This window comes from Xyrauchen texanus, chromosome 17, assembly GCF_025860055.1.
Source record: "Xyrauchen texanus isolate HMW12.3.18 chromosome 17, RBS_HiC_50CHRs, whole genome shotgun sequence".
Lineage (NCBI taxonomy): Eukaryota > Metazoa > Chordata > Actinopteri > Cypriniformes > Catostomidae > Xyrauchen > Xyrauchen texanus.
This window is the reverse complement of record NC_068292.1, coordinates 17,869,486-17,882,772: the sequence shown is the minus strand read 5'-3', so window position 1 is coordinate 17,882,772 and position 13,287 is coordinate 17,869,486. Positions and strand designations below refer to the sequence as shown.

General features: G+C 37.5%; 1 protein-coding gene across 3 annotated transcripts in view; it reads right to left on the bottom strand.

Moving 5' to 3' along the window:
- The window catches only part of LOC127657593 (beta-chimaerin-like), a 75,903-nt gene that overhangs the window by 7,776 nt on the left and 54,840 nt on the right, over nt 1-13,287 (bottom strand). Inside the window, exons 7-8 of one of the 3 annotated variants that reach the window (XM_052146450.1) lie at nt 3,976-4,062; nt 1,620-1,704 (exon numbers count right to left, since the gene is read on the bottom strand). In XM_052146450.1, the coding sequence (XP_052002410.1) occupies nt 1,620-1,704; nt 3,976-4,062 (172 nt within the window). The other 2 variants (XM_052146452.1, XM_052146451.1) reach the window with 2 other exon arrangements.

The following is a 13,287-nucleotide window of genomic DNA, read 5'->3' as shown; positions in this document are numbered from 1 at the left end:
CTTTTTGTCTAATTTCCAAATACATTTTGGCCTCAAAACATAGTTTGGGATATTTTGATTAACCTCTGAGCTGGTTGGTTTGCTTCATAGCTTATAACTCTTTTATGGAGGATTTTATGAAAAGCCTATGCAAATGGGAAAAATACTTCCGGAACCTAAAGGCACTGTTGCACTCTAATAGTTATGAGCAGCTTAAAATGGAAAGAACCGTCCTATCAGAAAATTAAAAAAAAGCGAATACATATACTGTATAATCATGAGAACTTCACAGATCTTCTTCAGTGTTTGATATCAACACAGATGACAAGCACAAACATCTTAAACTCCTTTAATACAGGTAATCCAAAACAATAATGGACAATTCTGTTCGAAATGTTGAGTTTGTGCTTAGATTACATTTTAGATGCATCTGGGAGAACCAGCATGCCAGCATGTTTTTCTGTGCTTTGTCTTTTATGACTTTGTTGTGCTTTTAAATCATGCAGTAACTAACACACTGACATGGTGATTGATGTATGTCATCATAAAACAAATCCTCCCCCTGAAATCGAACGCAAATTGTCACAGGAGACCAAATTTAAACAGCGATGTGTATCACCCAACCTCGTGTGATCGAATCAACAGAGACCCATTTTAATACCAGGTGTAAATGGAGTCCTCTGAACTACCTTTACAATGCTTTTTTCTTTGTCTAGTCCCCCCCCAACTAGAAAGATAATTAGTGACTGAAGTACAAAATACTTTCTTCAGGGTTCCCACACATTTTGACCAATGAATTTCCATTAATCTTTTCATGCTGTATCAAGTAGTTTGGATTACTGGTATTTAAAGAATAATTTTATATATATAATTTTTCATTTTTTTATTTGTTTAAGTATATATTTTTATCACACTCACAAAGAGCAATACGATTAAATATTTTAATTCCAAACATAACAAGAAATAATTATATTCACAACAGAAATGTCCAATATATGTCCATGGTGTTTTAAAGTTTTAACTTTTTAACTTTGACTTTTCCAGACCTGGAAATAACTATTCTAAATCTCTGATATTCATGATTATGGGAACCCCGTTTCTTCTGTTTATGTTGGAATGAATATTTATAATTCATGAGATACAAATTAAAATGCAGAAAAATTATATTCCTAATAATCTGCGCTACTTCTAACATCAATAAAGTGGAACAAACCTATTCAGATGTGTGCCATTTCGTCATACAGTACAGTACGGAACAGCCCAATTTTGTGCTGAGGAGGGATTGGATGACTGTGTGTGTATGTGCATCTATGCATGTGTTGACGTATGTTTATGTGTGCGGTTTGGAGTGCAGCCAGATTGAATTATTTTCACGATACTCCATAGTGTACACAATGTGGCACTACAAATAGTCAACACTTAACAGAAACCACTAAACTGGTTTAGACCAGGTGTCATTTAGGAATGCTAAATATCCACACTGCAGCATGCTAGTTTAAACCCTTATTTTCCTAGGACTCACTTTTAGTATGTACTTTAGTAACATTAACAATTCTTCCTGTGGATGCTCCTTATCATGTGCCATAATTCTGATGGACAGTTTGTATGTGAGGAAGGGTTTGTGCCTGGTGGAGTGTTACCTGAACAACGGACGCCCTGGGAGATAAGACCCCACATGAAGTTAGCACAGTATTCACACCAATGTGGGCCTCTGAAGGTGTGCACCTAAACCAAAGAGCAAGCAGTCATCATGATTCAAACACATTGAAGGCACTCAAAAACACACATTGGAAACACACAAACAGTACAAGGCCAGTGACTCATTCATCATTCCATCTAAAGGTCACAGTGAATGTTTAACAGAAAATGAACTATAACATTTAACGAGTATCTCACAGTATTAATGACAACAAACAGAGTGTGTCTTACTCAGAATGGACAAAGATCCGTTACTGTCATTGTTATTCTACAAATTTTACAAGGTTATTGTCCATAACACAATGTCATTAGTCAAATTAGATCTTGGATCTCCTGCATGAGCAACAGGGCTAAAAGTGTCAGAGCTTTCTGCTGGGCAACAGCTCTAAAGATTCAGTGCATTTAACTACACATTAATGACATACCAGATAATAACAAATTAAGCTGATATCCGTGTCAAATCCAGAGATGGTCACCAAGCACTCAGGTGACAGTTTGATGACAGGCAGCACTTCAGACACAAAACTGCACTCAGCCAAAGTGCTGAAGAAATAATCAGGTCTGTGCTGTAAGTAAATACTGGAGGCTGGTAACGAAAGAGAGTATAAGTAGGGTGGACCCCCTGTGGAGACACAGCCCTGCTTTTTCATTATATTACTTGTGAGTCAGATTACAGGATTGCTAAAGAAAGTAATGTCTGGCATCCACTACCATAATCACACGTAAAGCATGTTCCCATGCACACCCATGTGTCAAAACACTGCACAAAAATAAACAAAAGAGAAGTCGCGACACAGCAGGATTTCACAGGAATAAACCACAGGCGTAAGAATGCTGAAATGTAACTATTATAACAAGAGACAGTGTGAGATCTTAGGAGAGATAAGGTAAGGAACAGAATTAATTATTAATTTGGCTCTTATTACTGCAAGTGACATCAGGAAGACGCAATAAGAAAGATTCTAGTAAGGGACCAAAATGTTCACATAAATTAACACACCTGACAGTGGTACACCTGTCAGTGGTAAACATGTATTGCCAGCCATGAAATTGTATTTTGCATATTTTATTTTATTAAAATATATATTTTTGTCCACATTACTGCAATTATTTAGAGGTATTTGTTGTTGTTTATAGATTTTTTTCACAGGAGCTGGTGTTTTCTTTAGTATAGTTTTTAAATTTTATTGCTCATGACTCTTAACCATTCTATTGTCTTAGGTTCATTTTTGACCCGGAATTAGGTAAAGAATATGTTATAAATAATGCATAATAATGTTAGTAAGGTTACTAACATTATTTAATATGAAAGTGTACAATGGGGCGAACCATTAAATGTTGTTTGACATCAGACCAGAACGGCACCACACACCAGCTATTGGTGGAGAGGAGAGCAGTTTATTGACTAGGGGATTATTAGGAAGCCATGATGGATATAGGCCAATTGGCAAATCTGACCAGGACAACGAGGTTACACCCCTACTGTTTTCGAGAAGTGCCCTGGGATTTTTAACGAATCAGGACCTCGGTTTAACATCTCACATGAAAGACAGAATTTGTGACTCTAAATCAGTGAGGTTATATCAGTGAGATGGTAATTCTCACCAGATTATCATTCTTACAGTTTCATTTCAACTATCGAATTGTAATGATGTTCCTAAACAATATTACAGTTGTTGAGTAACTACACTTTATTTACATGCTTGAGCTGAATGCTTTGTTTTGCTTTTTCAGGGTTTGAAAAAGGACAAAAGGAATTCCGATAACGATATGATGTGTTCATCCTCAGCCTGTCATTTTTAAAAGCAGAAGGCTTAAAATGGGAGAATCCATTCAGTCGCTCAGCAGTGAGAGGTTATTGATCTGGACAATCAATCCTATCAATCAATACCACTGTTAATGGATTAAAAGCCTAGGCAATTAGGTTAATAGAATAGATACAGTCTTATTGATATAACAATCACATAATTTGTGCCAAGCCTTTACAAATTCTATCAGCATGTAACCAAGACAGTTGAAAAACGCATCATACTTCATAAAACAGAATATTTTGTCTAGCACCTTCACTTCCACTGTAATTGCCTTCCTGTAACCAGTAGATATATGCTTGAATGATTGATAAGGCAAAGTTATTTTCTGTGTTAATCACCATTATGCTACAAATACCTTCTGAGCTTACTTGTATTGAACAATCCTTTATTTGCAAAATTTTAGTTTAATGAAGATGAGTGATTTTTCGAGTAACTCATAATTACGGCATCTGACATGAAGTCAACATAGCACAAAGTCATCACCCACCTTAAAGTTGTGGATCTTTTCATAGTTGCAGTGTTTCTCTGGTCCCTCCTTGATTGTAGTGCATCTGCTCAGCAATGATGGGGAGATCTGTGAACAAGTCAAGATCTTTAGAGGCTTCCAAAACAGTGCACCCTTACTGCCCAGATTCACTCCCAGAGCGAACGCCAACAACTTCTGGTGCTTATAGCCTTTCTGCTTCACTCTGTGATTGGCTAACTCACATCTCACTGGGCCCTTAGTGCCAACAGCCTGGTCCCAGGGCTCTGGAAGAGCCTGCATCTCCTCTGTAGAGGAAGATGTGAGTGTTGTGGAGGAAGAGTGGAGAAGTTCAGGACTATGGGGATGACAGTGACAACTGTCCTGTAGAAACCAAAGCAGTCCTCCTCTCACTGGGCCAAATGAAAGGGGGGTAGGGGGTGTGGTGGGTGGGTGGGCTGCCTGGGGGCAGGAGTGTGCTTCAGACAATAGCACTCATTCAGCACTCTCAGTGAAGGGCACAGAGAGTGAGAGAGGAGAGAAGAGACATAGAGAGGGGTCCCAATGTCAGTCTTGTAAATACATCTCTATAGCTGGATCAATGGAATCAGATTCTCTTCACAGAACATTGCACTTCCAGAAACCATTCCACAGAGCTTTCCTTGAAAATGGCTAATCCTACAGCTCACAGTCAAAGCGCTTGGCTTTTACTGCAACAAAATCAGAGATTTGCTCTCAGTATGGTCTTATATCTCAGGCTAAAGAGAACCACTGCACTACAAATTCGCTGTCTATATATTTTTCCTTCCAGTGAGCAGGTTTAAGGATGTTTATCAATTCAGTCCATTCTTTGTAATGTTCAAAAGAGAATTCTCTATTCCTTCACTTCTAGTTGTCACACTTAAGTCACAAATCTTTGGCCAATCTCTACATTCTGCTCAGAACTGAGGAAGATTTCAGTATTAATCTTGAATTATGGGATGTTCTCTCCCCTGGTTTATAGAAGTAGGCTCATTTTCAAGCTGAAGGGCCGTGACCCCTATCAGCAGGGGACTGTTGCCGACTGTCTTGGCTTAAATGTCCTGTTGACACACATGAGAATTCCTCACCTGCAATCACTCATTTACAGAATTATATGACACAGCAGACTTGATTGATCAGCCATTGGAATTATTAAAAGACATAGTTCACCCAAAAATGCATTATATGGAAAAACATTGGATGATTCCATTAGATGGAAAATAGATGCAGTAAAAGTGAATGGTGACTGAGGCTAACATTTTGACAGACACTGTTTGTGTTCCACAGGAGAAAGTCATAGGGCCTATAGACAAAATGAGAGTGAGTAAATAATGAAAGAATTTTCATTTTTAGGTTAATTATCCCTTTAAATAAATTAACACAATTATGAGATTAGGAGAGAGAATGAAGATCTGATGAGTAACAAGTAAGAATGTTTAAGAGGAAAAAAGCAACATGACTATAGGTCAGAAGTTCAAGATATGATGCATTCAGAGACATGACGGACCTAATTTCCCAGAAAAGTGAAGCAGTCATGGGTATAACCTGTCAAGGTTGTATTTAAATGTATGAGCTTTGCTAAGAAACCTCTTTTGTGGTTTTATTGCCGCTGACCTGCACAAAGTGACCAGACATAGTTGTTTGCAGGTGGCATGGAGCAGTTGACCTAGAGGTCCACAGATATGTTGGTTTTCCAATGGCTTATGACAATATTTAGGGCACAGGTAGGCTGATGGCCGATATAATGCCAATTTATTGAATGCTAGCAAATGTGATGTCCGGGTTCTAAGGTCCGAGTCCACATTGAAAATCTGGTAATCAAAATTGTATTTAAACCTGGAAATAAACAGTGTTCGAATGTTTGAGGTTAAGATGTAAAATAAATTAAGAGTATTTCATATTTTGATATATTTTATATATCTCTAGGTCACAAAATCCACTATTTCTGTTTATTAACTAAGCAAGCTAAGTTATACATTATCAATGCCAATAAACTGAACAATGGGCCAATTAATCAGCCTGGCTAACTGTATAACACTAGTTTGTCCAAACTGCTTTGAGGACCTACGTCCAATTCTGCTAGCCTAAACTAGAATACAATATTGAAAGAGGATGACAAAATCAGTGATTGAGGGTGACACGTACACGTTTAGGCTTTACTCTCAAAGACAAGATAAAGGGATGTCGGGGAGTCACATACAGTGATAAAAAGGGTGTGGGAGATGGGGCTTTCAGACAGTGTGAGTGCATGTGCAAGACTTGCACATTTTGTCCAAAGGCAGATGGCTTCTTGTGTCCTAATGAAAGAGGCGCAATGCAAAACACAAAAGAGAGAGACAATAAGTCTCTTTTTTAGAGCCAACTGTACTGACAGAACAGAGAAGAGACCCAGCAGCTGAAAAGACAGACAGAACTATGGCATTTTTAGAAGAAAAGAAATAACAAGACATCTCTATGAGCATTCTGTATGCACAGAAACATCATCCTATGCAATGAACACAGTGGGAAACGCATTACATGAAAATGTACTTTATTCAATTAATTCATTATGCGCTATTCATTTCATTCACTTAATGTTGCCTGAATATTGTCTGTCACTGACAGTTCAGCTGTAATGTTAGGGATGCATTTTAACAAGTCTTCTATTTTTGTGTATTTTTCATAGATCTTCAAACGAGATATAACATAAAACAAAGGCAACCTGAGTAAACACCAAAAGCGGTTATCAAATACATATATATATATATATATATATATATTTTTTACAGAAGCAAAAAAGGTATCCAGAACCTATATTGCTCATGTGAAAAACTCACTGTCCCCTTAAACATAATAGCTGGTTTTGCCACCTTTAGCAGCAACAACTGCAGCCAAATGCTTCCGATAACTGGAGATCTGTCATTCACAAGGCTGTAGTGTAATTTTGGCTCACTCTTCTTTGCAGAACTGCTTTAGTTCAGCCATACTAGAGGGTTTTTGAGCATGAACTGCCAGTTTAAGGTCCTACCACAGCATCTCAGTCAGGTTCAATTCAGGACTTTGACTAGGCCACTCCAAAACTTTAATTTAGCTTCTTTTGAGCGATTCAGAGGTGGACTTACTCCTTTGCTTTGGATCATTGTCTTGCTGCATAATCCAGTTGCGCTTGAGCTTCAACTCACGGACTGATGACTGGCTGTTCTCCTTTAGGATTTTCTGGTAGAGAGCAGAATTCATGTTTCCCTCAATTATTCCAAGTCACCCTGACCCTCAAGCAGCAAAGCATCCCCACACCATCACACTACCACCATCATACTTGACCGTAGATATGAAGTTCTTTTTATGGAATCGTGTTTGATTTATGCCAGATGTAACGGGACCTCTGTCTTCTAAACAGTTCCACTTTCGACTCATTAGTCCACAGAACAAGGTTTCGACTCATTCTCCCAAAAGGTTTGAGTATCATAAAGGTGTATTTTGGCAAAATTCAGATGAGCCTTAATGTTCTTCTTGGTTAGCAGTAGTTTTTCCTCGCCACACTTCCATGTATGGCATTTTTTGCCAGTGTCTTTCTGATAGTGGAGTCATGAACGGTGACATTTATTGATGCGAGAGAGGCCTGCAGTTCCTTGGATGTTGTCCTTGGCTATTTTGTAACTTCCTGGAGTCGTTGTCTCTGTGCTCTTGGAGGAATTTTGGAAGGTTAACTACTTCCGGGAAGGTTCACTACTGATCCAAGTTTTCTCCATTTGGAGATAATGGCTCTCACTGTGGTTCTTTGGAGACCCAGAGCCCTTGAAGTAGCTTTGTAACCCTTCACAGACTGATGTATTTTAATCACCTTTTTCATCATCACTTCTGGATTTTCTTTCGACCTTGGCATAGTGTCCTACTGGGTGAGAAAGTGCTGCTAAACAAGTTCTATTTAGGTGTTGATTTCATTAAAGAGGGCTGGCAGTAATCAGGCCTGGGTGTGTCTAGTCTAGCTGAACCCCATTATGAATGCAGTTTCATAGATTTTGGGATTTAGTAATTAAGGGGATACACTGCAAAAAATGATTTTCTAGACAAGTATTTTTGTCTTGTATTCCTGTCAAATTATCTAAACTTTCTTAAAACACGATTTATTTACTTGTCAAGCAAAATGGGATAAGATATTAAGTCTTGTTTTAAGATAAATCTAACTAAATTTAGTGAACTTTAGACTCAAAACAAGAAAAAAAATCTGCCAATGGGATAAGCAAAATAAACTTGTTTTCCTTTTAAATTAAGTTTATTTTGCTTACCCCATTGGCAGATTTTTTTTTCTTGTTTTGAGTCTAAAGTTCACTAAATTTAGTCAGATTTATCTTAAAACAAGACTTAATATCTTATCCCATTTTGCTTGACAAGTAAATAAATCGTGTTTTAAGAAAGTTTAGATAATTTGACAGGAATACAAGACAAAAATACTTGTCAAGAAAATCATTTTTTGCAGTGTAAAAACTTCACACAGGCCCAGTTGGTACTGGATAACTTTTTCGCTTCAATAAATAACATTAATCATTTAACATTTTTATTTTGTGTTTACTCAGATTTCCTTTGTTTTATGTTAGATTGTGTTGGAATTTTGAAACAATTTAGTATGAGATGTACACAAAAACAGAAGAAATCAGAATGGGGCAAATAACTTTTCCCAGCACTGTATATAGTTGATCCCACCCATTTTAAATAATGCTTTTTAATTGGCAGATAAAGAAGAACTGTTTTTTTCTCATCATTTGCAAATTTTTTATCACAGCAATTATATTCCATATATATATATATATATAAACCATAAAAAAGATGAGATAGCCATGTGTTATGTATATTTGGAAAGGTCTAAATTAGTAGAATGCAAGGAACACATTTGTTTCACTCAGAGGCCAAACTGCAGTATTAATGTATGAAATTCCCACTGACACCAGAGCATGTGAATGGAGCATAGTGGAAGTGGAGCGAGGAGTGGAGTGGCATTATTTTGCCTGGAGCCAAAATCGGAGCGTCTTTGTTTTCTCTTGCTCCACTAATGCTCCATCACGGGCAAAACACCTGTTAACAGACCTTAATGCAATAACCCACCATGTGTTAAGCAGTGTTAAACACTATTGGAATTTCTGATATAACCAGAAAGAATGCAAAAAAAATCTATTATGAATTTTTATGAATTTAAAATCTAGCGGCACTTAGTAATGTTCGACCTCCAGTGCGAAGGTTACTTTTGCTTTGTGTGTTCACGCTCCCTATTACTGAGTTAAGTTTGCAGTAAAGCTTGACTTAAATACATGCTTGTGTCTTGTCTCTTTATATCTGCATCAACTGCCGTTTATTGAAAAATAATGACAGGATGGCAAATGAGAACAAGAGTGGGAAGGTGCTTGCCACGATCAAAGGTTTGTTGTGAAATCCTAAAAGACATCTCCAAAAAACACGATGATAATCGTTCACATGTGGAGAGAAAATCTAAAAGGTCAGTAATACATATCTGTCTCCTTATGATACGATTATTCAAAATATTTAATAATTCTAATCTAATGCATCTCAATCTTATCTGTAGGGAATTATGTCCCACATTACATTTATTTATTTTTTATGTTTAAAGTGATTCATGAAGCACCATCTCTGAAACCATTAACACTTTTATTTATTAATTTGATTTAATTTAATGTTTTGTTTTTGTTCTGGTAAAACAAATTCATTTGGTAATATATATTTGAAATGTTATTGTTTTTTTTTTTTCCCCATCAAGTAATTTATTTATTTAATTTATTCTTGGGCTAATGTTAGTGTACCAATAAAGCACATTGTAGCTTTTCTTCTAGTATTGTGTATTTTTTTAAATTTAATATATCTTCTGCATGGAAGGTTGTGATATTAAAACGCATACAGAAATAACTTTACAGTGGAGAGGTAGTTGGTCGTTAATTTTGCTATGGAGCAAACAGAGTGAGCGAGGAGCGGGAAATGGACAACCCGGAGTGGAGCTGGAGCGGAGTGATTAAAGAATGCTTTGAGCACAGAGGGGAAATTGTTGCCGCTCCACTCACATACTCGGACTGAAACACATAAATAAAATAAACAGGAGAGGATTTTTGTCATTTTTCCTTATTACTTCCTGAAACTGGAAATATAACATAGTAATGACATATAATAAATTCCAGAAGACTATCCCGATTCTAACTAGCCCAAACACAAAATAATATGTTAAGTAGAAATTTTTTTAGGTTACAAACTGGTAATTACAAGGGTATTATGCTATAAATGTGGTTTATGAGGGCATTTCTAGTGTCCCCATAATTCAAATCGCTTAAAAAAAAAAAAAAAAAAAAAACATACTAAACTTTTTATTTTTAATTACTATGTCTATGGAGAGTCCTCATAAGGATAGTCGAACCAACATATATGTGTGTGTGTATACATGTCCGAGGACTTTGTGTGTGCAAACACTCAACCATATATGTGCTCATCTAAAGGATTGTTATGCTCCTGAACACTTCATATTTCTGTATTTTGTAGTCTAATCCATTAATTTCCAATGTCCGGACCGGGAACACAAGTACTTATAAAGCATTTATTAATCATAGTTAATGTTAATTTCAACATAAACTCATACATTTTTTAAATTAAAAGTTGTATTAGTTAACATTAGTTAATGCAAAATGAACTAACAATGAACAATTGTATTTTTGTTAACTAACATTAATAAATATTAATAAATTGTGTAAAAAAAATATATTGTTAATTGTTAGTTCATGATACCAAAGCGTTAACGAATGGAGCCTTATTGAATTTTATTTAAATTGGATTAAGTAAAACAAATATTTTGTGAGAAAAACGTAGTCTGGGTCAAAATGACCAGAACACAACATTAGGGTTAAGACTATCTGAGCTGTGGACCCTATTGTAACAATAGTAATGACATTTGAGGAATCATTACAACATATTAAAAGATTTTTTTTTCTGTCAAAAAACAAAAACACCTAGCACTGCAAAAGCATGCGCCATTATGACTTAAGTGCAAAACCACAATAGGAAAGTAAAATAGAATAAAAATCCAACCCTTCATCTTAAAATGTCAGTGCTGTACGGAAGAGGATTAGGGCCAAGCAATAATAAAAAAAATAAAGCCATCTCGAGATTAAAGTCATTATAATGCGAGATTAAACTCGTTAAATTTCGAGAAAAAAGTCGAAATTCAATCTTGAGAATAAACTCATTAAATATCGAGATTAAAGTCATTATAATGCGAGATTAAACTCGTTAAATTTCGAGAAAAAAGTCGAAATTCAATCTTGAGAATAAACTCATTAAATATCGAGATTAAAGTCATTATAATGCGAGATTAAACTCGTTAAATTTCGAGAAAAAAGTCGAAATACAATCTTGAGAATAAACTCATTAAATATCAAGAAAAAACTCATTAACTTTAATCTCGCATTATAATGTCTTTATTCTCGATATTTAATGAGTTTATTCTCAAGATTGTATTTCGACTTTTTTCTCGAAATTTAACGAGTTTATTCTCGCATTATAATGACTTTAATCTCGAGATGGTTTTATTTTTTTATTATTGCTTGGCCCTAATCCTCTTCCATAGTGCTGAAATACAATATAAACAACAATGATAAATCACCAAAAAGCTGTGCGCCAATTCTAATAACTCCAATCCGTCAGTGTTAAGTGGTTTTAGGTGGAACTTGCCAGACAATCAGGACACTTAAGCTAATATTGCTAGATGAGAGACCTGTGAAATGCCCTATGAGCTGCGCAGGTAAGCAGACAGTCTGGATTATTGTTCATACAGTTTGTCGTACTAGAAGACTGCAGTCATAGAAAGTCACACCCTGATTCTGGTCCCTAAATGTTATTATTAATTGATCAGACATGGGTAAGTCAAAACAGTGATCATAATAGTGATTCCAAAGTGACAGGGTATGTGTTGTCAATGGAAAGCCCTTAAAGAGGTGAAATGACCCTACACTAAAACATTCATTGTTCATGTTGTTGATGAAAATAACGTATCCTTGGTAACACTAAGCTAAACCTGCCAGTTATGAGCCAATTATCTTAAACAAGATAATTGTGTATACATCATGGCGCCGCAGATGGCCGCCTCGATGTGGAGCTCTTCAATTCTTTTGTTGTTTTTGTTAGTTTGTCCTGTGTTTAGCAATCTTTTACCAATCAGTTTTACCAGGGACGAACTGCTGAACATTCGGCAGCACATACCAGATCATCTTTTCCTGGTTTTTCAATATTCGGACGTTTTGCTGGACATTTTAGTTGGAGGCGCTGCTGTGTTGTTTAGATGCGCTACGAGACGCAGGCGAGGGAGACGAGCTGGCGCACTGGTTAAACTCCGTCAGCGCGGCGTTCGAACAGCACTGCCGAGCATTCATCTCGCAAATCTCCGCTCTCTTCCCAACAAAACGGACGAAAAACAAAACGGGCATCCAGGCCATCACCAACTACAGGACAACATCAGTTGCCTGTGACAAAGATGCCTCCCTTCCAGATGCGCTGAACGACTTCTACGCTCGGTTTGAAGTGCAGAACGACGTGATGGCGAGGAAGTCCACCCCTCCTCCCAACGACCAGGTGCTCTGTCTTACCACGGCAGATGTGAGGAAAACTCTACGTAGAGTCAACCCACGGAAGGCTGCTGGACCAGACAACATTCCTGGCAGAGTGCTCAGAGGATGTGCAGACCAGCTAGCAGATGTTCTTACCGACATCTTCAACATCTCTCTGAGCAGCGCCGTTGTTCCAACGTGCTTCAAGGCCACCATCATCATCCCCATGCCAAAGAAGTCTTCAGTGTCCTGCCTCAACGACTACCGTCCCGTCGCACTTACACCCATCATCATGAAGTGCTTCGAGAGGCTCGTCATGAGGCAGATTAAGACCCAGCTGCCCCCTCACTAGACCCACTGCAGTTTGCGTGATCGTTCAAACCGTTCAACGGATGATGCCATCACCACAACCCTCCATCTGGCCGTCACCCACCTAGACAATAAGGACTCATACGTTCGAATGCTGTTCATAGATTTCAGCTCAGCATTCAACACAATCATTCCCCAGCACCTGATTGGAAAGCTGAACCTGCTGGGCCTGGACACCTCCCTCTGCAACTGGATCCTGGACTTCCTGACTGGGAGACCTCAGTCAGTCCGGATCGGGAACAGCATCTCCACCACCACCACACTGAGCACTGGGGCCCCCCAGGGCTGTGTGCTCAGTCCACTGCTGTTCACTCTGCTGACTCACGACTGTGCAGCAATGCACAGCTCGAATCACATCATCAAGTTCGCCGATGAC